A 24,451-nucleotide genomic window follows, 5' to 3' on the forward strand; every position below is an offset into this window, starting at 1 on the left:
ATTGAAGCGGCGAGAAAAAGAAAGGAAACCCTTCTCCATGGAAGAACCAACGACGAAGAATTGAAGCGATTTTAGAGGGTGAGAAAATCAATAGATCTGAAAAAGGAAACCTCCACTAAACTTGAAATTGAACACCCATTCCATGGAAATCATTCTCCATGGAAGAACCAACAGATCATGCATCGGATTGGAGAAAGGAAACCCTTCTCTATGGAAGAAGCAACACTGAAAAGTGTTTGAGGAGAGAGAAATGAGAGAACCAAACAGAGGGTGGGAAGATGAGTGGTATGCGAAGATGAGATGCGATATCGGTGGGCAAAACCTAGCACCGTGGAGATGTGGGGATCAAATGTGGGTAGTTGGGATATTGGTGGCCCAAACGGTGACATCTAAGTCACCCACATGATATGCCTTCTCAACTTGGGCTCCCAAACGGGCCCTCAAGATTTCGCTTAATCTTAACTAAAAAGACCAAAAAAATTATTTAAACCAATTAAAAAAATGTATTAATTGTGAAAGAAGGAAAGATTTGAGGGTCATTTATGACCATTTCCATAATTTAAGCTCGTGAGTAAGCTATCCCACTGGTTCCATTACAGCATCCAAGTGCCAAAACTTCCAACCACATCCAATCCACGAGACGGCGCGTAAAAGCGAAATGGCGCGTGGCATTTTGTGACCACACAAACACAATGCTTCCATTTTGGTTCTTCAATTCGCGCTGTGGCCGTTGTTACTTGTTAGTGCCATATCCACTTCTTCCCAATGTAACCATTCTTCACAATCCAACGGATTTACGCCATGTCCTCATCGCTCTGTTCCTCAATTCGGGCATTGACGCCGCACTACTGGCGGCGGAAGAACTTCAGATTCTTCCTATTGCTTCATCAATCAAACAGATGCATTTGCTTCGCACCTCGCTTCGTTGCTTGCTTGAACAACGACGACTCTGTTGCAATACCCAGACCTGCGCCCGTATTCACTTTCTCATTTTTTGTATTGGAATTCGACGTTCTATACTCTTTTTGTTTACTTCTTCTGGTTTCGCAGCTCGCTTTCGATCCTGCGGAGGAGCTCTACGGACTTGGCGTCGATTTAAAACCCAGGTTAGTCGAGTCTTCAGCTATGCAACTATTTGGCTTTAATTCTTGTGATTTGAAGTAGATTCTTTGCTGAACTGGTTATGGTTGCTGTCTGTTTTCATCTCGACAATTCAGTTCTAAGTCATCGACGCATTTTTTATAGTTAAGATTTGAGTTCAGGCGTAGGAATTAATTGTGCATTTCAGGAATACAGCTTCTAGCGCACCTGAACCCAGGTCCTGGTTTGGCCCAAATGGTCAGTATATCAAAGAGTTACCATGTCCAAGTTGCCGAGGCAGGGGATATGCGCCGTGTACGGAATGTGGAATTGAAAGATCCCAGGCTGACTGTTCCGTGTGTAATGGAAAGGTAATTGCTCTGGCTGACTAATTAACCATGTTAGCTCCTCCATCCTCAATTTTAATTTCAACAACGTGGTTGATTTTTATTTTTTGGGGGGTTCTGTTTGCAATGCTAAAAGAACTTTTGTCATACCCGAAAGTACTTTCCACTTAAAATCATATTGATGAGGAAGCAATTGTCGAGTGCTTTAGACCTAGCTGATTGTTAGGAAAACATTTAAAAACGTCTTTAATAATGTGGAACGAACATCCAGATAATTTGTGGAACGAACATCCAGATAATTTGTCATCGGACACTTTAATAATCAAAGTATTTTTGCTAAGATTCCCTATCTTAAAAGCATGCCCAAACAAACTATTAATTTAACTTCTTCTGCTCTCACTCTAGTGTTGGATTTTAATATGTAAAATTAGGGATCCCGAGGATACAAACCTATTTAAGGATTAAATTTTGAAAGCCTAGTAATCAACCTCCATGGTAAAAAAAATGGTGGTTAGATGATTTGTAGGACCTGAACTGTTTCATTTTGGCTAGCACATTCATCTCAATTTGGCAATAATCATACTGCATTGAAATTCTTGTAATTGGCCAATTGACAGTACAAAGAAATTGAAGACTTAATTTATTTCTAGGGGCCGACGACAAACAATCTATATTCCATAATTTGGAATGACTCTTATCCAAAGAAAATTGAAATTTTCTTCTGGGAACTTGGCCACGGAGGGATTGAAATGGTTGATTGGCTTCAATGTAGGATGCCAAATTTCCATCTTTCTCCATCCTGGTGTGTCAGGTATAACATGCATGCAGAATCACAATGCCATCTTTTCGGGTGCTGTCCTGGCAAAATGGTATTGGAATTATATATTAGAAGCTTGACGGTGGAAGATTTTTTATTCCAGGAAATATTATGATCTTTTGGCTTCTATTTTCATGGAACGTTCATTCAAAGGAGATAAGAAAACTCTGACTTGCTATCAACAAAACTTCCATTAGGAATCTTTAGTGTGAGAAGAATGGGTTAATCTTTAAGGATAAGGTCTCCACTTTTTTTAGTTTTATGGATTTGGTTATTTTTTATGCGCTTTATTGGTGTAAAAGCAAACATTTTTATAGAGATTATAGTCCTTTCTCTTGAATTACCAATGGAAGATCTGTTTTGTAATCCACCATTGGTGGTTGCGAGTCTTTTAACTCATTTTATTCATCAACGAGATTCATAGTGTTTCTTCCTTCAAAACAAAAGGAGAAATGCTGATTGTTCTACCCGTTTCTATTTGTTTGTTTACTTTTTACCCCATGTTGTCAGGGTATAGTGACCTGCCACCAATGTTTGGGGGATCGTGTCATATGGGAAGAGTCTATAGATGAACGACCATGGGAGAAAGCACGCTCCACGTAATTAACATCCTTCTCTTTCTTTTCTTCCTGTTGGTTCTTATTTTCATTGTAATTTTCATTGGACTCTAGCTTGTTGGAAATGAAGAAGTCGAGTTGAGGGAAAATTGATTTCTGGCATTATTCTCTATTTTACCGAGAGAAATGACCATGTCTCTTTGCTATTCCTAAATTGGAAGTCTAAAACCAAAAATCATGAGCATCTCTATCCGATGAGGGTTGGGATTTTTCTGCTCCAAAGTCCAGACCAGATTCTTAGAATAGATCAGAAGGTTGTTTGGTTGAATTCAATGGAAAATCTTAGGGAAAAATGAGAAATACCTTTTTTCGTTTGCTTCTTTTTTCTTAGGAAAAAAAGAAGGAAACAAAGAATATGGTTGATAAAAATGTGGAAGTATTTAGGGATGTCTGAAAAGGTGCGAGGGAGATATTTTAGATTGACAGACTGCAAAGAATGTTGGCATGGTTGGTTCTCTCTCCGAATTGGTATCCCTTTTCCAGAAAATATTTCTTTTGTCTTGTTATCGCTTCTTCCCTCTCGTCGACAGTTCTTTTTATTGATCCCTTTCTTTTGGCAATCTTGCTGTGACACAGTTCATCATGGTATACACAGCTGCAATCATGAATGCATTACATGTTATGCATCCTGACTTCATAGTAATAAATAATAATAACATATGAGTACCCTATTTCTCGGAGCCAGTTCCTACTAATGTTTCTGAAGTTGTGTGTATTCAATAAGTTTGTCAATTACCCATACTTGCTATGCAATTTCGGTTCTGGAGGTCTAATTCCAGATAAATCTATGTTGTTTTGGATATCTAAGTTTTTTCATGTGTTTGTCATGTCAGTTCTCCATTAAGAATGAAGGAAGATGATGAAGTCGATAACTTGGAAATAAAGCTGGAAGAAAAAAAGAAATCAAAGCGTGTTTACCAATCACCTCCTCCTGAAGTTGGTTTAAAGATCAGTCGATCACTAAAAGTTTGTTCTCTACCTTCCCTTACTTTGACCTGTTAGCTATTTCATACATTGTAGGATAGACAACCTAAACGACTGTGGATGAAAATATGCATGGACGTTCTTCAGTATAAAATATAGAACAGGCATGTAGTCTCTTGACTCCCATTGATGTTGAGGAATACAGTTGTATTCAATAAACTGATTTTTTTAAAAAAACAAGAAACAAAACTTCTTATTGATGAAATGAAAAGAAATAAAAAGGGAAAAAGACTCTAAAAGATAAAAGATATGCAAACTCAAGAGGGAGATTAAGAAGTATTGCTCTCCAAATATATGTGTTTGCTATTTACCAGTTCGTGAATTTAATCTTCGTTGTTTAGTTGAATGATTGCAGAGTCTCAATGCCAAAACAGGTATATTTAGTAAGAGAATGAAGATTATCCATCGTGACCCTGCGCTTCATGCCCAGAGAGTAGCTGCAATTAAGGTAAGTTCTTGAGATAATTTGTTCATCCATTTTTGGTTATTGTAGCAATCCCTCTTTTCTTAGCCTACTAGTTTGATTTACGTGCTAAAAGTAATAAGCTATAGTCACTTTTATATCACTAGAAGTTTAATGAAATTTATCTGATGCCATTTAATTCTACTATGGCCTAAAACCATAGACTACTGTTTGCTAATAATTGATACACTCAAGCGCACGGGTTTGAGTCAAATTATAATATAGAAACGATTTGAGACCGAGTATTCTTCTTTGGAGACCGGGTTATTAATCCTCTTAGCTATTGTGAAAATTTTGCTAATTTTATCTAAGAAATTGTAATCGATGGTGGTTGCACTAAAATTAAAGCAAGTTAATCAATTGAACAAGGAGAAATTCTGCCAAAGAAACATTCTAGGGTATTGACTTCCTTCAACGGAGCGATAGATTCAATTGATTAACCTTTAGACCGACTAACTCGATTACGTAATTCTAGAAGTCTAATGTCCAAATGTCCTCATTCGAGCTCAACTTTTTCTCACACTCAGTTTACAATCCAAATCCCTTTGCGATTACCTAACCTATGTGGCATTAAGACTTTTTGTTACTAACCTATATTGCTCGCTTATCACTCTTGTGCATAATTGAGCAATAGTCTAGCATTTTAGATCTAGCCTAAAGTCTTCTCTCTTGAGCTAGAAAATAGACATGCATCAATCAAACAGTGATCAAGTGCTTCACAACATTAAAGATAAAGATACTAGAATGTAATACAAATTAATCAAGTCCAAGAAATACAATTAAAACCACCCACGATCCATGAACTACATCAAAACCCTAGAATTAACTGTCATCAACCATCAACCACTCAAGTTGTTACAAAACTTGTATTTATATACTTCGTTTAATACTTCCGGAATATTGAAAGCACAATTACTTGGGAAAAAAAGCAGATCTGCTCCGAGAAGAGTCCATTTCAAATTGATTTTCTCTAATTGACTCGGCAGCTTTCGTTTTTGGTTGGGGCTGGCAGATGTGTTTTTTTGGCTCTCTCTTCTGCGTTGATATTTTGGAACTTTGGCATCTTGAATCATTTGTTTATGGGCTCTATGCTTTGTTCTTGCCATTTTGGTTGTATATTTTCCTTTTTGCTTCATTTGTTTTTATGGATTAATGGTTCTCTTTTGTATGGGTTTCTTCTGTAACTTTGGGAGGTTTCTCCTTTATGTACTCTTCGGATTATTTCTTTCATGTATGAAATATTTCTTATCCAAAAAAAAAAAAAAAAAAAAAAAAATAACTTTCAAGAAGGTACCTCACAATTGTTAATTTTTCTCTAACCTTTGCATATCTCAGGGACATAAATATAATATATTTTCTCACTACAAAATAGACTTCAATGTTAGTTTGTTAATATTGGATTAGAAGCCATAGTGTAGCTCAGGAAGGTGCTGGGGAGTTTGTATCCTTGAACATTTTTCTATCATTTAGAAGTACAATATCTTGAAGTTGATATTTTATCATCCTTATGAACCATCGTGGGTTGGTCTACTGATAGTGGGAACATAAAAAAAAGGTCAAAGGGCTAAGGGGTTATGGGTTCAATCTATGGTGGCCACTTACCTAGGATTTAATATCCTACGGGTTTCCTTGACACCCAAATGTTGTAGGATCAGGCGGGTTGTCCCGTGACATTAGTCGAGGTACACGTAAGCTGACCCGGACCCTCATGGATATATATAAAGAAGATATTTTATCATCCTTATGTTCTGCCTAGTTAGTATTTAAAACACATTCAATTAGGATCGTGTCATCATTCAACCTTTGATTGTGTCCCCACATGTAAAAGTACAATATCTTGAAGTTGATATTTTATCATCCTTAGGTTCTGCCTAGTTAGTTGTTAGGCCACCAATTGTCCAACAATATAGGAGAAGGGGTAAGAATGTAATTATAGAAGGTTGTTAGAGCATGGGAATTAGAAACGGGAGGGAATGCCACTGATTGGTCAGTGGGGACCAATGAAAGAGAGGGAATGTTGAGGTGTAGGGGATAGATGAGAGTATATCATTACGGGGGATGGCTTATTTTGGTTATCTGGATTTTGGTTGAGTCTTCTCATAGTGAGAAAGGACTCTGTATTGCCTCAGGGCAACTTTTTTATATAATAATACTCGTATTTGTAAGGGAGATACCTTACAGCAGTATTTAAAACACATTCAATTTTAGTTTAGCCATGATCTTCATATAGAATTCCTTGCCTAGAAGCAGCTTTCAAATATCACAAAATCTGTTCTTCTACTGCTGACAAAGTGAGATGTACCGACTCAAAATACTCTTGCATAAGCTAATGTACTCCAATAGGGACAGTTTTCTGGTTGATTACTATTGTATAATAATATTAAGATCTGACTTGAATTTACTTCTAAAGTTCAGGGAATTCGGGTTTCTCTCTGACTGTCAAGTTGCACCTCGTCATAGTAAAATGAAATATAAGGAGTTCAATATGCTTAGCAGGGGAAATTTAATCACCTAAATTTCCGGCTTCTGTAATCAAGAGATAGAACTGATTTTCTCAACTTAAAGGGGAAAAAATGCATAGGTAAGGGAAAGGGAAGAGGGAGAGGTTTCTTTCACTGGGGATAACTATTGTTTGGATTTGAAAAACAAGTTTGCAAGCTTTTACAAGTGCTTATAAAGAAAGGTTAAGGCACTCAAATCCGCTTTGCCCTTACTGTTAAATTTAAATCGATTCACATAGGAACAGAAGTAGGAAATTAGTTAAATTAAGAGCCTTGGTTACAAATCCCTTTTTTTGTTTTTTCTTTTTCTTGGGGGGGGGGGGGGGGGGGCGTAGGAGAACAAACAAACATACAAACCAATTTTTGAATGCAAATTTCTTAAATAGAACTTTTTTAACGCTTACTAAGAGATTCATTTGGTAGCCAGATACATAATATAACCTTACTCATTACCAATTAGATTTTGTTTTTAGTTCGGTATATTTGAAACATATTGCTTTGATTGTTACTCTTAGTATTAAAAAAGAAAAAGAGAACCCATTTTATTAGATGTTTACTTCTTGGATGGTTTACTGCAAACACAGATCAATTGAAATTCGATGTAGTTCAGATTGTACTAGATGGTTTGCTGATCCCAGGTGATTTATATGTGGATAACATTTTTTTTTTTTTTTTTAATGGGAATTATGCCTGAATATCAAATACAAGTCACAACCTAAAAGAACTTAAATTTCATTTTACAATGTTTTCAAATGCATAGTTGTCAATTTCAAGCCCCCAACCTATATGCTCCTACAAATATATGATCTTTTCTTTGTAACACAGAAAGCCAAAGGAACTGCTGAAGCAAGAAAACGTACTTCTGAAGCTTTGAAAGCATTCTTTAAGGATCCAGAAAACCGTCAAAAGCGGAGCATTGCAATGAAAGGTCATTTTTTGTACTCGATTTTCAATGCCTAGTTCAGCTTTATTATAGTAAGATAAGAAAGCTATAGTACTTTTATTATTAAATACTTTCTAAGGGTTAGATTGCTATAGAAAAATAAACATTTCACTGCCAACCTTTTACTGATTAAGGGATCAAAATCTTGACCAAAAAGTAATAAGTTCAAATCCTTAAAAGATTTTCTTGAAAAAAGGGAACCCTTCAAAAATAATTATTTCAGTATAATTTTGGTATCACAATCCTGCTATAATGTTTCTTGATAAACACTTTACTTACGCCTTAAAATGATTGACAATTAATATGATGTCACCTTAACATTTTGCTTTGGCAAACATTTAACTAAAAATTATAAACTATAGTCATTTCCAAAAGTTGGAGAGACTTGTCCACGGCTTCTTCTGTTGGGAGACAAATTTGCATGAGCTGTTAAAAACCCATTTTCTCAAGAATCTTGACCACGTTTGTAGGCATTTGAGATACAGATGGAAAGTAGACTGGAAACTTTAAAAACACCATCGGAAGAATTGGTCTCCTCTCCCCGTGCAAAAACGCCTCTTTTTTTTTTTTTTCCTGCATGTTTGGGTCTTTAAAAGGTCTTTTCAATAGATTCGAGAAAATTGAGGAACCAGGATTCTCCTAGGATATATCCAAGTACTCGAGAGGCGACCTCCATAGTGCATCCAATATTGGAAGCTTGGGCCAAAACCTCTGGATTTAAGATTCATGCTGTCATGGTAGTTTTGTTGAGGCTGATCTTCATTCCAGCAATCCTTCCAAAAATTGAGAATGCTGAAAATTCGCCAAACTCTCTACTGTCACTCCTAAAATAAAACTATCATTGGAAAAATGAAAGTTACGGATGATAAAAAATTATTCTTGCTGGGAAAAACCTCCCATTTCTATTGCATGAATAAGTAGAAAAATAACAAAGAAATTAAAAGAAATAGTTACTCATAAATACAAAAATTTATGTGGAAAACTCCAAACTCGAAGAAAAACCACGACCCACTAGAAAAAATCCACGATGTGAAAAATTGTTACAATCATACAAAATAATTTTCTCTCTCGATTCCCAATTACAAGAGCACTCTTTCGAAATTTTATGCTCCTCTACTCTTTAATCTCACTCTCAAACTAGAGAATACAAAAGGGGATCTGACTAGAATTAGCACACCTTAGTTAAAGTGTTTCTAACTAAGACAACTTGAAACCAAAGACAGGCTCCTTTTATAGTGCTTGGAGCCTATGACTTCCTTGAACTTTTCCGATGTAGAAAAACTGCACTTCTAATATTTACCAATACCCAATGATTCTTTCTAACTGAATGTGGTTGAATTGGAAGACAACTTCAAACTTACAAGTCTTAGTTGCTAGAAGGATAGTCACAGGTTCACCTACCCAACTGCGTGCAGGTTGTTCCATGACTCGTGGAAATTTCTCAAGTGATTAGCACATTACTGAAAAGTGAAAACTATTACCTTTCATTATATTATAATGAAGCTGACATTTTTATCAAATGTAGGTGTAAAATTTTACTGTAAAAACTGCGGCCGTGAAGGGCATCGAAGACACTATTGTCCTGAACTTAAGGAAGATTCCTTTGATAGGCGATTCAGATGTCGAGTATGTGGAGAGAAGGGCCATAACAGGAGGACTTGTGAGAAGTCTAGGTTGAGTAGTATACCGATGACCGCAACAATTCAGCGCCGTTGCGGGATATGCGGTGGGAAGGGCCACAACAAGAGGAACTGTCAGAAGTCCGAGTTGAGCAATCCAACTAACGTACGAATAAATTATGCACATCGTCAGAGCCGTCGCAATGCATTGAGGTTGAATTTGATCAATAAAAATAGGATGGGGAATGCAAATAGGAGAGTGAGGCAGTATCATTGTAGGATCTGCAATAAAAACGGTCACAGTCGGAGGAACTGTCCCAATACTGATAGAGAAGGCAACGGTCTGACTACTAGAAGATCATACACCTGCAAACTATGCCATGAAAAAGGGCATAATATTAGGACATGCCCAAATAGAAGTATGAACAATCTACAGACAAATCTTCCTGTTGCTTTAAACCAATAATTTTCTTCTTGTATGGCATTGAAATTCAACGGAATTTATCGCATGAAGGGTGTCTGAGTAGCCATTATCTTGTTTTATTTTTTTGGGGTGTGGTGGTGTAATCATATTTATGTGGATGTGAAGGCCAAAGCAGTGCTCAGGTAAAGATTGAGCAGGATAGGTTGTGTCCTTGTCTACAACTTTGAGGAAGTTGATTTGATAATTATTTTGTTTCTAATTTTTCATTTTTTTGAAAATCAAGGAATGGTTTGCTAACCAATTTTTTTGGGCTCATTTAATAGTGTTTTTGTTTCCTATTTTGAGCCAGATGCATTGGATCACTCATTTGAATGTGTCCTTCGCTACGACTATGAAAGTTGATCAGACAACTATTTTGTTTCTAGTTTTTACTATTTTTGAAAAATTGAGGAATGGTCTCCTAACCTATATTATATTTTAAGACATTTACGATAACATTTTTCTTTTTGCTTTTTTTAAATATAAAAAAATAAATCAAAATATTTATAAAACATAGCAAAATTTTAGAACTATCAATGATATATGCTATCAGTGTCTATCAGTCACATTGTTAGACATTGATAGAATTCTATCAATATCTATCAATATCTATCATTCATAGTTTCGAAATTTTGCTATATTTTATAAATATTTTTAGCAGTTTTACCATTTGAAATAATTTTCCTTTTTCTTTCTTATTTTTGTTTCTATTTCTCATTTTTTTAAAAACAGACTTATTTGATAAGCATTTCAATTTTGTATTACTAAATTTTAAGAAATGTTTCTAAAAAAAGATGTCAAATTTGAGAATTACAAACAATAGTTTCTTTCTGTTTATGTTTCTAGTTTGTATTTATATTTGTTCTTGGTTTCAATTCCTAGTAGCGAATCCTAATTTAATTGGTGATTACTGCATATATATTGTTAGTTATTTCCTTTTATGTTAAATATATTATTTGTATTTATTGTAATTATTTTGCTGACTTTGTATATTTTTCTTCTTTGTATTAAGGGTTTCTTTTATTTAAGAAACACCTTTATTCTCGAATGAGAAAATAAAGTGTTATTTTTTAGCATGGTATTAGAACTGAAGCCCCTAAATTTTTAAGAAACTTATAAGAAACCCTAACCTTAGATCTAGTCATTGTTGCCACCACAAGTGTTTGGGAAACCAATCACAAGTGTTTGAGTTGAACCTTGAATTGGGTGACATATGATAGGTAGATAATTCAGTAATTCAATATTTTCATTCCTTAAAAAGGATTAAGCAAGAACTTAACCTCTTTGATATGCATGAATGGAAGTCAATAGTGGATTAAAAGCACTATAGGAAAATTGTGGAAGATTGTTGTATTTACAAATTTTTTGCAAGTTTCAATGTTGAGTTTGATGAGGTTAGAAGTAGGATACTTGGAAAAACCACTCTTCCAATTATTAATGATGTCTTTTCTGATGTTTGTAGGGAAGAAAGTCGTTGAAATGTTATGATTGGCAAAAAGACTATTGACTCAGTTGAAAGTTCTATGATGGTGATTGAAAATACTGCAATGAAGGCTTCTGATAAGCTAAATAAGACACATGAAAAGCCTCATGTCTTGTGTGAATATTGCAACAAACCTTAACATATGTGTGAAATGTGTTGGAAACCTCATGGAAACTTGCCAACTGGAAGAGTTCTAAGCAAAGTGAAAGGAATTCCCATCATAATAGTCCTAATTCCAGTATGGTTGACTCTAACTCGTTTAATAAAGAGCAAATTAATCAAGTTCTGAAGCTACTAAAGACTAATTCATCATCTGGTAATCCCAGTGTTTCCTTAGCACAATCAGGTAATTGTCTTCAAGCTCTCTCTTGTCCTAATTCATCTTTGTGGATCATAGATTCTAGAGTCTTTGTTCATATGACTAGTTCTTATAAGTTATTTGAACCATACTCATCTTTGTATTGCAATGAAAATATTTATATGGTCGAGGGTAGCTTTACCTTTACTGCATGAAAAGGAACTATTTGTTTGACTTAAAAAGTTAACTTACATTATGTTATTCATGTTCCCAAATTCGCCTACAACTTATTATCTATCAATAAAATTTTAAAGGATGCTAAATGTTGTGTTACCTTCTTGGAATCTCATTGTATCTTTTAAGATTAGGAATCAAGGGAGATGATTGGATGTGTTAGGATGTTTGATGGTCTCTATTACTTTAAGGAAGTTTCAACTAGTCATAAAAAAATCTAGGGCCTGTATAATGTTAATTCTTTTTCTGTTAAAGAAACTATAGTGCTTTGGCATCGTAGGTTAGAGCATCCCAATTTCTTCAGCTTAAAATACTTGTTTCAAAACTTATTTTTAAAGGAGTCGATTGTTCTGAATTTCAATGTGAAAGTTGTTTTTGCTAAACTTCGACGGCCCACTTATTTCTCTTTACCTTACAAGGTTTCTTCACCTTTTTACTAATTCATAGTGATATTTGGAGACCATTTAAAGTCTTGAATCATAGTGGTAAGTGGTGGTTTGTCATTTTCAATGATGATCACACTCGTTTAACTTGGATCTATCTGTTAACAAAAAAAAAAAAAAAAGATGTAAAAGAGGTTTTTGTTTGGTTTTATAACATGATTGAAACTCAATTTCAAATTAAAATCCAAATTTCACATTTTTTTATAATGGCATTGAATATTTCAATGAAAACCTCATTGACTTTTATAAGATAAGGGAATTCTCCATTAAGCTACTTGTCGGGACACTCCTTAACAGAATGGTATTTGCCCTTATGTTTTCTATGCATGTTCCAAAATATTTGTTAGGTTATGTTGTCCTCATAGTTGCATATTGTATCAATCGAATACAGACTAAAATTTTGAATTTTAGAACTTCTCTAAATCACTTCAACGATTTTTTTTCCAGTGTTAGTCTATTCTCTGATCTACCAATCAAATTATTTGGATGTACCGCTTATGTTCATAATCCTACCCTTTTCTAGTCTAAACTTGGTCATTGGGTCGTTGAATACATTTTTTATCCTTTATGTTTCTCACAAAAAGACTTACAAATGTTTTGACCCTATGACCAACAAATATTTTGAAAAAAATGGTCGTATCTTTCTTGGAAAATTTGTAGGAAACTGTGAAGGAATTGAGCGGAAATATGAGGATCGGTCCCAATTTTAATATTACACAGAACGCAAATTACAGTCACAAAACTTATGCATAACACAAAATTTACAGCATGCATTAATAAGAATGGAAATTAGGGTTTAGAAGCCCTTACCTTTAAAGAATAAATTTCTTCAAGTGAAAACCTCGATCCAAATCGTCACGAACGAATCGATCTCCAAATGGCCACCACAACGAAAAATTTCCTCTGTATTCTCTGGGATGAGAATCTGTAAGAAGGTGTGGGCTCTTAGGTTTTTGAGAGAGAGGGAGAGAAATTGAGAGGAGGAGAGTTTCTGTGAATTTTTTTTTTTTTTTCAGAGAGAGTTCTCTTTTCTGTCTTCTGTGTAGAAGATGAAGACACCCTACCACACTCAAAAACCAACCACTCACACATAGTCAGTTGATAGAAAGATCAAGGGAAGGAAGTAATTTCCCTCCCTTAAAAAATTCAAAAAATTAAAATTAAAATTAAAATTAAATAATAAACTAATTTTAATTTAAATATTATTTATATATATATATATATATATCACATATAACATATAACCTATATAATCTATAGTTTAATATTGTATCATATACAATATATAATCTATATAATTTCTCTCAACAATCCATGATATTTAATATACATCTCATTTAAATTAATTATATGAATCAAATTCACATAATTAATATTTGAATCATATTCAAATATTTATTTCTTCTCAATTAAGCTTTATAGTATAATGTATCAAATACATTACAGTAATTATATCATATATAATTAAATTAAATTAATTATATCACATATAATTAATTTTCTCATTTAATTTGAACAATTCAAAGTAATCCAGAATTGATTCTCATTAAATCATTGTTGAGCTATACAGGGGACCTCATGGACCTATAGCTTGAACTCCAATGGTATTTGAATAATTAATTAAATTTATTTAATTAAAATTTTCAACATCCATTAAACTAACGGGTACTCCATTAAAGACTGACAATTGGACTCTTCACACTACAGATATATTTCTGTGTCCATTGGATATAACTAGTCAACAGTGCGATGACCCTTCACAAATTGCTCGTAAGTACAACTAGGCCAAAATTACCATTTTGCTCCTATAGTTACATCTAATCCTTAAGGATCCCTCTAATGAACAATAAGTTATAATCCAACTATGACCAAACCCTCTCGGGCCAAGAGAGGGTGTGGCCACATTAATCAAGCCCCAGAATCAGCTCTTAAGGGAGCAATTTACCTACTTACCTCGACATCAGGGAAGGAGTAAATTTCATCTTGTGTAACTGTGTTGCTAGCTTCCCAATCAGATGAATCCCCGAAATGGTAGGCATATTGAGTCGACGATCTGGCCACTTTCACCCATGCAAATCAAAGGATCGCCTTCATTGGCAGAAGTTCACAATTCACTCAGGATTAAGGTCATATCACCTATGGTCATCCTGGTGAAATGTAAATCTCTACTATTAATGGTGTTATATAATGAAACTAGTCATTTCATGGTCCGGTCTTATATAAACTCTCTGTATAGGATACCTCCGCTCACATGTCTCCACATGAATGATTAGGATCAGATCATGTGTAGTACTTTACAACACTTGTAACTCTACAAAGCGAGTCATATCCATAGGGTCACCAGGATAAGGTATCTAGCTTTATCCATCTACTACAGACCGTTTTGGTTATCCTTTAAACGTGATCCACCCGTATGTCTCTACATACATATTTAAATTACATAAAATAACCTAGGATCTTAGTTTATTAGATTGAGCAAATGTTCATAAAATAGCAATTATTTTATTAATAATACTTTGTTTATACAATGTTTACAAACTACGAGAATACAAGAGAGATTTAGGACACCAATCCCAACAATCTTCCACTTGTTCTAAAGTTTAATGAGCCAAATGTACAATACAAATAAAGTACAAAATACAATAAACTATGACATACACTATACCCCAATAACATCTCCCACTTGCCCTAGACAATATGTCGCATGTCTCATAGACCCAGACTTTCTTGTCATAAATTGATATGCCTTTTTCTCTATCTGAAAACATAATGTAATAAAAGGTGAGTATATAAAATACTCAGTAAGTGATCCTACTACGAGGGTCAGGCTATGCAAGTACACAGGATGAATGCTTCATAATTAGTAGGACATACATACTATAACTGATCTTAGATAGCTATCTAAATGAATAATCTATCCTGTCCAATCACGAATATCTGGTGATCCGGAGGCACACAATCATACATTCTAGTGAACTGGTCAGCTCATGATCATAACATGGAAGTGAACCCCTTGACTCACGGTAACATAACATGGTAGTGAACCAGTTGATTTATTGTATCATAACATGGTACTAAACCTATTGGCTCAGGGTAATGGACCACCATCACAAGTTAGGTTAAGTTCATAGTCTCATACACTCCAATGTATTGATTCTTAACGCCTATTTTCATGGAATTCACATAATTAGATATTTGTTCAAGTTCTACCTCAAAACTAATATTTTATGTCCAATTTCTTAAATATATTGAAAATAATTTAGTCATTCCGGTGAGGACATATCAAAGTTGGCATAACAGAAGGATTAAACTTAGAGTCTGTTTGGATTGACCTGAGAAAAAAATGTTTTTAAAAAAACTCATTTTTATTTAAATATTTTTGACAAAAAATGTTGAAAATACACTTAAAAACTAGGCTAGTGATTGTCAAACACTCTAGTTTTTTTCAAAATAACTTATTTTTTAAATTAAATACTTAAAAATACATTCTAAACACATATTTAATAGATTTTTAGGGTTTATGTATGTGTGTAGGTTTCTTCGAATCTTTTTGTCGCTCGTCTGTTCATCAATTATGATAGACTTCTCAAGCTCCTCTTTCTGGCTGATATGGCATATTTGGGAACATCAAACAATAGTAAGAATATGGTAATTGAGGCAATATTAATTTCCCAAAATCAACTTAGTCATTTTTGTGTCTATGGACACGTATGGAATGACAAAGTTATTGTCAAATATATTTCATTGTAAAAAACCATTAGTAATTATTTATTATTTCATTTTTTTTCTTCACGAATTGTTTTATAGTAAACATTAAGGTTTTTCAATTGATCCTTAGATATTTAATTCTGGATTACAAGTATGAATTCTAATATTAGCATCAATATAAATATAGTGAAATCAAAATCTAGCTATTTGCTAAGTTTTATTTCTTGAAAGTCATGTTTGACTCCCATTCATTTATAAAGTTTTTTTTTTTTAATAGAAAAAAACTAGTACTCTATTTTTTTTTTTTTGTTAACTTTGCCGATAGTTTTAAAGATACCTTAACCATAAAGTGTGATGGTTTTTTCCTTTCGTAGGCTTCTTATCCCATTCTAACCATCAAAGTTTAATGCTTATGTCTTTCTATATTGGTTAATAAAATATTTTTATATTTTATATTTTTCTAAATATTCTAGAAAAAGATAATCTTATTTTTAAGACTATTTTTTATCATATCCACCTCTCGTTTCCTTAGGATAACCTATAAATAGACATACTTTTGAATGAGGTTCCAACCTTTTGGGATTTGCCATTAGTATTTAGGCTGAGCATCTCCAAATTCTAAAGTGGCGTAAACTACCTTTACGACCTCACCATAACTCAAAAGGTGTTTAAAAAACACTCTTTGAGGGAACGTTGTTCAAAATATAAACAATAGTCTCTACTGCATATCTCTAAAACGAGTTAGGAAGTTGATCATAGCTCATCATAGATCAAACCATGTTCAACAAGGTTATGTTTCTCCTTTATGATACATCATTTTCTTGAGGTGTACCTAGGACTAAGAGTTGAGATATAATTCCATGTTCTATCATATAGTTTTGGAATCTTAAGTCCATATACTGTCCACCACGATTAGATCGTAGTGTTTTTATCTTTTTACCTAATAAGTTTTCAACTTCACTCTTATACTCCTTGAACTTTTCAAGTGCTTCAGACTTATGTTGCATTAGGTATAGATATCCATATCTAGAATAATCATCTATAAAAGAGATAAAATATTCATACCCTCCTCGTGCTTTTACATTCATCAAACCGTAGAAATCTGAATGTATAAGCTCCAAGGTCTCTATGGCTCTATAACCTTTTCCAGTAAAAGGTCGTTTTGTCATTTTGCCTTCAAGACATAACTCACATACAAGTAAAGAGTTTCCTTCTAAACCATTTAGAAGTCATTTTTCTCCAATCTCTCAATTTTATTGAGATTAATGTGACCTAATCTCAATAAGATTGAGAGACTGATGAAAAGTGGACTTCTAACCATTTAAGGACAATCCTCAGTCAAGAAGATGTTGAGGTCGTTAACCACGAAAAAAGTTTTAATTGAATATTTCCAAGTCGTATAATTAAAATCGATCAAAATACTAGAGGAAAATAACAGAAAAATATAGTTTGACATTTTTTGCTGAAAAGAAACAAATTGATCTACTTAGATTTTAGCATAACTCTAACATCCAATCAATTTTAGCAAAAACTATATGAACCCTATATAACATCTAATTTTTGCAATGATATTTCAGTGATTTAGGATAAAAGCCACCAAGGGTAGTCAGTTATCCCTTCACTAAACTGAGACATTCTCAACTAATTATTACACTAGAATAACTCCTACTCCTATAACAATTAGTCATCATTGATTTGGTCAAGAAATCATTAACTAGCTAACAATTTCTCATATGTGTGACCCTTCATTTTAGACCTTAAACCTGCTAGCAGGCCCGCCTCGACCTCATAGGTTGAGGCTGGATTGAGGCCAAGCCTAGAAAATCCCTCCCAAGTGGTCGATCCAGATCGGTCCTCAATTTTAGAACATCCCTAGTGGCCAAAATCTAGCCCTGAGTATATGATTTCTAGATAGGAAAAGGAAGTAGATTCTAGATCCTAAAGGGATAAAGAAAACCTCTTTAACCTCCATTATAAACAGAGCATGGAAGCCCTGCAAAAGGTAAATTCTGCTCCACCATCTCTAGCTTGCTCTACCTCTTTTTATTAAATACTGAATTAAGCATCAGAGGCTTTGTGGCAGGCATGATGCGTTATTTTATGCGATGAAATAATGGTGTAGAATGCGTTGAGCATGCAAGTTTTCCCAGTAGGACCCAAGTATAAATCCTACTGAATTGCCTGATAAGCCCAAGGTCGAACACAGGGACTAAGGAAGACAGTATGCGATGGTAATTTTAGATCACTTTGTGGTAATAATTAAATCAATGGTTTGGTTGGTTTGTTGTTCAAGGTATAAAAGTATGCGGCGGATTTGAGAAAAGAGTAATTATGCGATAGATACACTAAGTATGCGATGGAACGGGTTGAAAAGGTCTTTAGCTAGCGTTTCCCGAGAATGCGTTCAAGCTATGCGATTATGCTACACTCATGCGACATCAAATCATTTTCCAATGCAAATGTGGTGGCTCCTAATTTTAGGACTCATGCGATGAATGCGATAGTGTCTATAGAGCTTATTCCTAAGTCTCTATTTCTTGCCTATGCGATGATGCAAGATGCACATAAGGACAAGGTGACCGCATACAATCATAACTTATCTTCAGGGTGCATGCGATGTGTTAATAGCAAACAAAGCTTATTCCTAAGCTTCTATCTCTTGATTATGCAGTTCTAATCTGACTCTTCTGAGCCTAGATTCTAATATGACAAGCCTAGATTCTATCCTTAGACTACCCTCCTGAGTATCTCTAATGGACGAATGACACATACATAATACAAGATAATCGCATAGAATGAAGATCCCAGGTTATGCTAGCTAAGTGCTTCTTAACCCATTCGACAGATTTAGCTACTCATGCGTAATGTACAGAGAGTGAACAGATATAAAGATGCAATTTCCATTTCTATAAATAAGTTCAGAGTACAAAATGACAATGGAAAATAAGGGTAGAGAGCCTGGTAGCAATTCATTGCTTCCCAAGGCTTTTACACTGCGTTATCTCTATTCTGCCTAAAAGATGCTCTTGCTTCCGCAAGAGTTGTCCCTCTCTCTGATTTCGACGCTCCCTGCACTCTTCCGAGTTCACCGAGACAATCTCTCGGTGTAATCTCCCTTTACTCACTTCCGTCTTCTAAGTAAAAGAAAAACTATGAACACGGCTACTTCTATCTATAGGAAAAATTCTGTAAACTGAGCGAACTCCTTCAACAAAGATAGCCTCCAGTATATATAGAGCTTTAGGGTGAAGATATTTTTTCTCTCTTATGATTGCACTGATGGGACGACATTAATTCTTTGTTTGATACGTTGAATATTTGTCACCGAAAAGTTGAGTTTACTTGCTACAGTGGGTCGTTAACGGCTTGTCAACTTAATATGGAATCAATCGTCATCAACTTTCTGTCTCATCGTGATTTATTAAGCTTTCACCCAGATGCTCCCACCTTCTTGCACCGGCTCTATGCGGCCACCTTATTGAGCAGATTTTCGTGAGCGCAAACGATCGCATAGCCTTGCGGTCACAATCTCGACGTTGATTTCTTTGGATTGCATTTCCACCTTGCGTCAACGCATTTTCCTGCATAAAATACATAAGTTAGCTGTTTTAATGCGATGGATGCATGCGATCACAATGTTGTGAAATTAATGCTTTTGGACGCAATATTGTATATTTTTACCATCGCAATCCTGCATTATTTTATAACTTTGCGTTGTAATAACGTGCATTTCTACCCGTTATCACACCACACCAATGTTTTCTTTTCTTGTCTTGTAGGTTGTCTTTCTTCTCCAAAATAATAAATTTACTGTTGAAGGCAAGTGAAGGTCAGGTGAGTTTCCTTATCCGAATTTTTCCATCAACAATTATCGTCGTTTGTGGGGAAGACAAGTTTGCAACTTTAGAAAGCTTTAAAGAAGGATCGAGGGCTACAACAAGATGAACGGACACAATAGGGATGAGTCAAAGAAAGAACAACACCCTAGAGAAGTAATAAAGTAATTAACAAAATATCCACTCGCCCTAAGCCCACCTTAACCTCGACCTCCCAAGGAATAGGCAGAGGCGAAAGTTCCTACTTTAGAGGAAAAGGTAGAGACCTTGAATAAGAAATTGGCTCAAATCATGGAACTCTTAAAGGCACAGAAAAGCCGCCCTTATGTTGCAAGCTCAAGTCGACCTTATTCCGCCAGGGAAGAGGCTAAGCCAAGGCCAATAATCCCTTGGGAGTGGTTAAGGTAGAGTTGAATCTAAAAAGTGGCATAAAGCAGAGGAGATAAATCAAGATATTCAGAAAATTTCAAAGAAGCAATGTCTATCCAAATAATATTTAAGGAATTCCGTCAGAATCACCCCAAACTTCCACTAAAAAGAAACCTTGTAAGGGGCAACATCAAGGTAAAGATGAATTGAGGAGACAAAAACAAAAAGTAGAGATTATGAAGACTACACAACTCATCTAAGCCAGGCCATGGTCAAGGTAAGCTGTAACGACCTAGATCTGTACGCATACAGGAAATTAAATATCAAATAATAAGCAGGACGAAATTTTATTTAAAGGGGTGGAAATTTAGAAAATAATAATAATAATAATAATAAATAAATAAATTGGAAATTGGAAATTTATTCATTATCCAAAAGATAATGAATAAGGGAGCGAGAGCCACACCAGCGAGAAAACTGGAGAAAACGAGATTCTGAGAAGGGAGCTGCGCGATCGAAGGAAGAATTGGAGAGCGAGAAACCTAGCGGCGATGCTAGCGAGAGTAGAAAGAGCGAGATCCCTGGAGAGAGCGAGACTGAAGGAAAATTGGAGAGAGCGAGAATTGTAGCAAGGAAGTTGGAGAGAACGAGAGTAAAGAGAGCTATTCTTAGCGAGACAGTAGGAAAGAGCGGGAGCGAGAGCGAGAAAGCTGGAGAGAGCGAGACGGAAGAGAAAATTTGAGAACGAGAGTGGAGAGAGCGGGATTTCCAGCAAGAAAGCTCCAGAGTAAATTCCTAGCGAGAAAACGGGAGAGAGCGAGATTTTAAGAGCAGAATGAGCGAGATTTGGACAGAAGCGCGAATTATGTGTTGAATTTGGCCACGATTTTATGGATTATACATGGAAAAACCCTAAAATTGAATACAAACAAAGAATGATGACGTAAGGGCAAACGTTAGCCAAAATTAGGTGTCTTATTGAGAGGAATCCATAAACCATAAGTAATTTTAAAGAAGCTACCTGTACGATGATTTGTCACACTGAGAAGAGCTGAAAACTACTATAAATAGGACCCTTTGCCGAAGATTTAACCCATTCTCAAACAAATCTCAGTAACATAGTATCGTGTGAAAAAGTAAGTGTGAGTGAGGAAGTTCTGTGAAGATTAAAAGAGAAAAGCTCGGGTAAAGTGCTGCCCAAATTTCTTCTTTTGATTTAAAAAGGGAAAACTCTGCTGATAAAATCATAAGGAATAATAAGGAATAATTAGATCACAGTCAAGGTAAGGAGTTTATCTCACCCTCTCTTTAAATGTTCTATGGTAGTGTACCTTTATTATATTGCATGATTATGTTAATTGTTATATTGCATTACATGTTTAGAACACGTTTCTCTACAAGGGACCCCATGCATTATGTTTGTTCACGATTACGTTAAAATCAAGTTTTAATTAGGTGTAAGTTATGCTTCCAGTCTAATCTTATGTTTATGCTAATGGTTGATGTTGGATGCGAATCTGGCCCTACTGATTGCATGACCCGCTAATCATCAGATGGGTTAGTTTCCGCTTAAGTCCTCATCTTCCTATCAGGGCGGAAAGATTTATGTTGGAAGCATAACGTTTATGCTAATGGTTGATGTTGGATGCGACTCTGGCCTTACTGACTGCATGACCCGCTAATCATCAGATGGGTTAGTTTCCGCTTAAGTCCTCATCTTCCTATCAGGACGGAAAGATTTATGTTGGAAGCATAACGTTTATGCTAATGGTTGATGTTGGATGCGACTCTAGCCCTACTGACTGCATGACCCGCTAATCATCAGATGGGTTAGTTTCGCTTAGGTCCTCATCTTTCTATCAGGGCGGAGAGATTTATGTTGGAAGCATAACCGACCACCACATGTTATTATACGTTTTCGGTCCCAATCATATGTTTTCATGACATGTTGCTTGTGATTGTGCATTTGGTCACTACCCTACGTGAGAACTACTTACTGGGTATATTATGTACTCATCCTATATTTTTACAGATTTTGTAGGTAAGAACACAACGTAGAAGGCAGAGTTGGACGTCGCTCAAATGGCCAACCATCAAACTCACTATTATAGACACATGCATTTTGTACCACCACGCTAATGTTTTATGGATCCTGATGTTTTGATAAATAAATTTCTATATAGTTTTTCTATCTAATTAATAAAATTTAGATATGTTCTTTGAAATTTCAACCAAAACTCATCTCATGATAGAAAAGTCTAAGTATGCATGTCGTAGCAGTCGGATCATAAGGTTTAAGGATCCGGGCGTTACATAAGCACAGGCCAGGTCGAGGCCGAGGTGGTGAATTAGGACCAGGTTGAGGCTGAGGGCGAGGTGGTGAACTCAAGATAGATCGAGGTTGAGGTGGTGAACTCAGGCTAGGCTGAGGCTGAGATGAACTCAGGTCAGGCTAAAGCCAAAGAGAACCTGGTTTATGTCCAGGATAGGTACAAGATCGAGGTCAATCATTCAGTGACAAACAAAGATAAAGTCGACCATCCCTCGGTTCAAATAAACTAGAGGGGACAACCTTCAGTAAGCTTAGCTTTAGTCAAAGAAGAGAATGAGCTTCAACGACTAGTTTATTATACAAGTAAAATAATGGTGGAAGCTAAGACTAGATATCCCCAAGTGGAGAAGCTTGCCTTTACACTAGTCACTTCAACTAGAAGGTTACACCCATATTTTCGAGCATATAAGGTCAATGTCTTAACTAATTTTCCTTTGAGATAGGCCCTACAGAAACTAGAGGTGTTGAGGCAAATTATGAGATGGGCAATAGAATTAAGCGAGCATGACATTCATTATAAACCAAGAACATCTATGAAGGGTCAAATTGAAGGAAATCTAAACTGAGATCTCCATGAGTGGAAACAAGATCTTTCCAAACCCATTGTGTAAGAATACAAAGCATTCACAAACATACATAATAGTTATGCATCTTATAACAAATTACAATATGCTATCTTCAACAAATACAAAAGGAGAGAGACATACCCTTGAAGAACTCTTCTTCTGGAAATCTCTCATTGTCATGTCACTGTCTAACCAAAACTCTGGCTCTCATGAGCAATGGAACAGTGATCTCTCCCTGTCGCTCCAATCTTCTGCCCAGCAATCTCTCGCTGTCGCTTGCAATCACGAACAGACTTCTCCACGAACACTTCTCCACGAATAAATACCCTTTGACACTACCACTCGGCAACCTTGGTATTCTTGGAATGAGAATCCAGGAGGCGTGGGCTCTGTGCGAATTTGGTAGAGGGAAGGAGGAATCCAACGACCGAACTACACGACTAAGCAAGTGGGAGAAGGAATCTGTTTATCGCATAGACTGAGAATGCTTGATCATTTAGTAAATCTCGCTTATGTGAGAATTGTCTAGCTGATCGTTTAGTCTTTAGCTTAATCGTTTACACAATCACTTAAACTCTCGTCTGATCGCTTAGTATCTCGTTTACACGATCGTTTAGCAAATCTTGCTTACACGATCATTTAGCAAATCTCACTTACACGATCATTTAGCAAATCTCACTTACACGATCATTTAGCAAATCTCGTTTACACGATTGTTTACCAAAACTCACTTGATCGATTAGAATCTCACTTACACAATTGTTTAGCAAATCTCGCTTACACGATTGTTTACCAAAACTCACTTGATCGATTAGAATCTCACTTACACGATTGCTTAGCAAATCTCGCTTACACGATCGTTTTGCAAATATCTTGCTATCGTTTAGTCTCTTGTGAGGACTACCATGTAGGATCTCGTGAGTAAATGATTAGTGAATTACTTAATAAAGCGATACCTTACAAAATGAAAACACTTTTCTTTTTTATCCTTCAGTTATCAAATAACTGAAATTAACCTCCCACTTGTATGGTTAATAGAGAAAAGAATAACCAATTAAACAATTATCTCATAATTGTTTAATTATAAATAAATATAATAACTAACTTATCATATTATATTTATAACCTATAGTTTTAATATCACATCATATGTAATATTTAAACCATAGTTCTTTTCTCCTTGATATAAATCATATTTATATCAATTCCTCCAATTAATGTATCTCATACATCAAATCAATTATACCACATATAATTGAACCAATTTAATTATATCTTATATAATCAAACTTCCTCTTGTCAATTTGAACACTTCAAACTGACCAAAAAATTGATTCTCAACTTGAAT

General features: G+C 35.2%; 1 protein-coding gene across 2 annotated transcripts; it reads left to right on the plus strand.

Moving 5' to 3' along the window:
• Positions 1-595: 595 nt before the first annotated feature.
• On the plus strand, positions 596-10,110 carry LOC120079678 (zinc knuckle (CCHC-type) family protein). 2 transcript variants are annotated; one of them, XM_039033980.2, is made up of 8 exons: positions 596-975; positions 1,051-1,106; positions 1,289-1,451; positions 2,755-2,843; positions 3,695-3,827; positions 4,201-4,293; positions 7,635-7,737; positions 9,278-10,110. In XM_039033980.2, the coding sequence occupies exons 1-8, from the start codon at positions 802-804 to the stop codon at positions 9,835-9,837; spliced, it is 1,371 nt and encodes a 456-aa protein (XP_038889908.1). In that variant the 5' UTR covers positions 596-801; the 3' UTR covers positions 9,838-10,110. The 2 variants fall into 2 exon arrangements, with proteins under 2 accessions (XP_038889908.1, XP_090171222.1); XM_090315096.1 differs by having other exon boundaries at positions 691-1,106.
• Positions 10,111-24,451: the final 14,341 nt, after the last annotated feature.

This window comes from Benincasa hispida, chromosome 6 (assembly GCF_027475165.1).
Source record: "Benincasa hispida cultivar pf3 chromosome 6, pf3_genome.v1.1, whole genome shotgun sequence".
NCBI lineage: Eukaryota > Viridiplantae > Streptophyta > Magnoliopsida > Cucurbitales > Cucurbitaceae > Benincasa > Benincasa hispida.

Bases quoted from the DNA above. Each gene is read 5' to 3' on its own strand.
- LOC120079678 (XM_090315096.1), top strand. From the start codon at position 802: ATGTCCTCATCGCTCTGTTCCTCAATTCGGGCATTGACGCCGCACTAC. The intron at 1,452-2,754 runs GTAATTGCTCTG...CCATGTTGTCAG, and splicing joins GTTCCGTGTGTAATGGAAAG to GGTATAGTGACCTGCCACCA. The intron at 2,844-3,694 runs GTAATTAACATC...TTGTCATGTCAG, and splicing joins TGGGAGAAAGCACGCTCCAC to TTCTCCATTAAGAATGAAGG.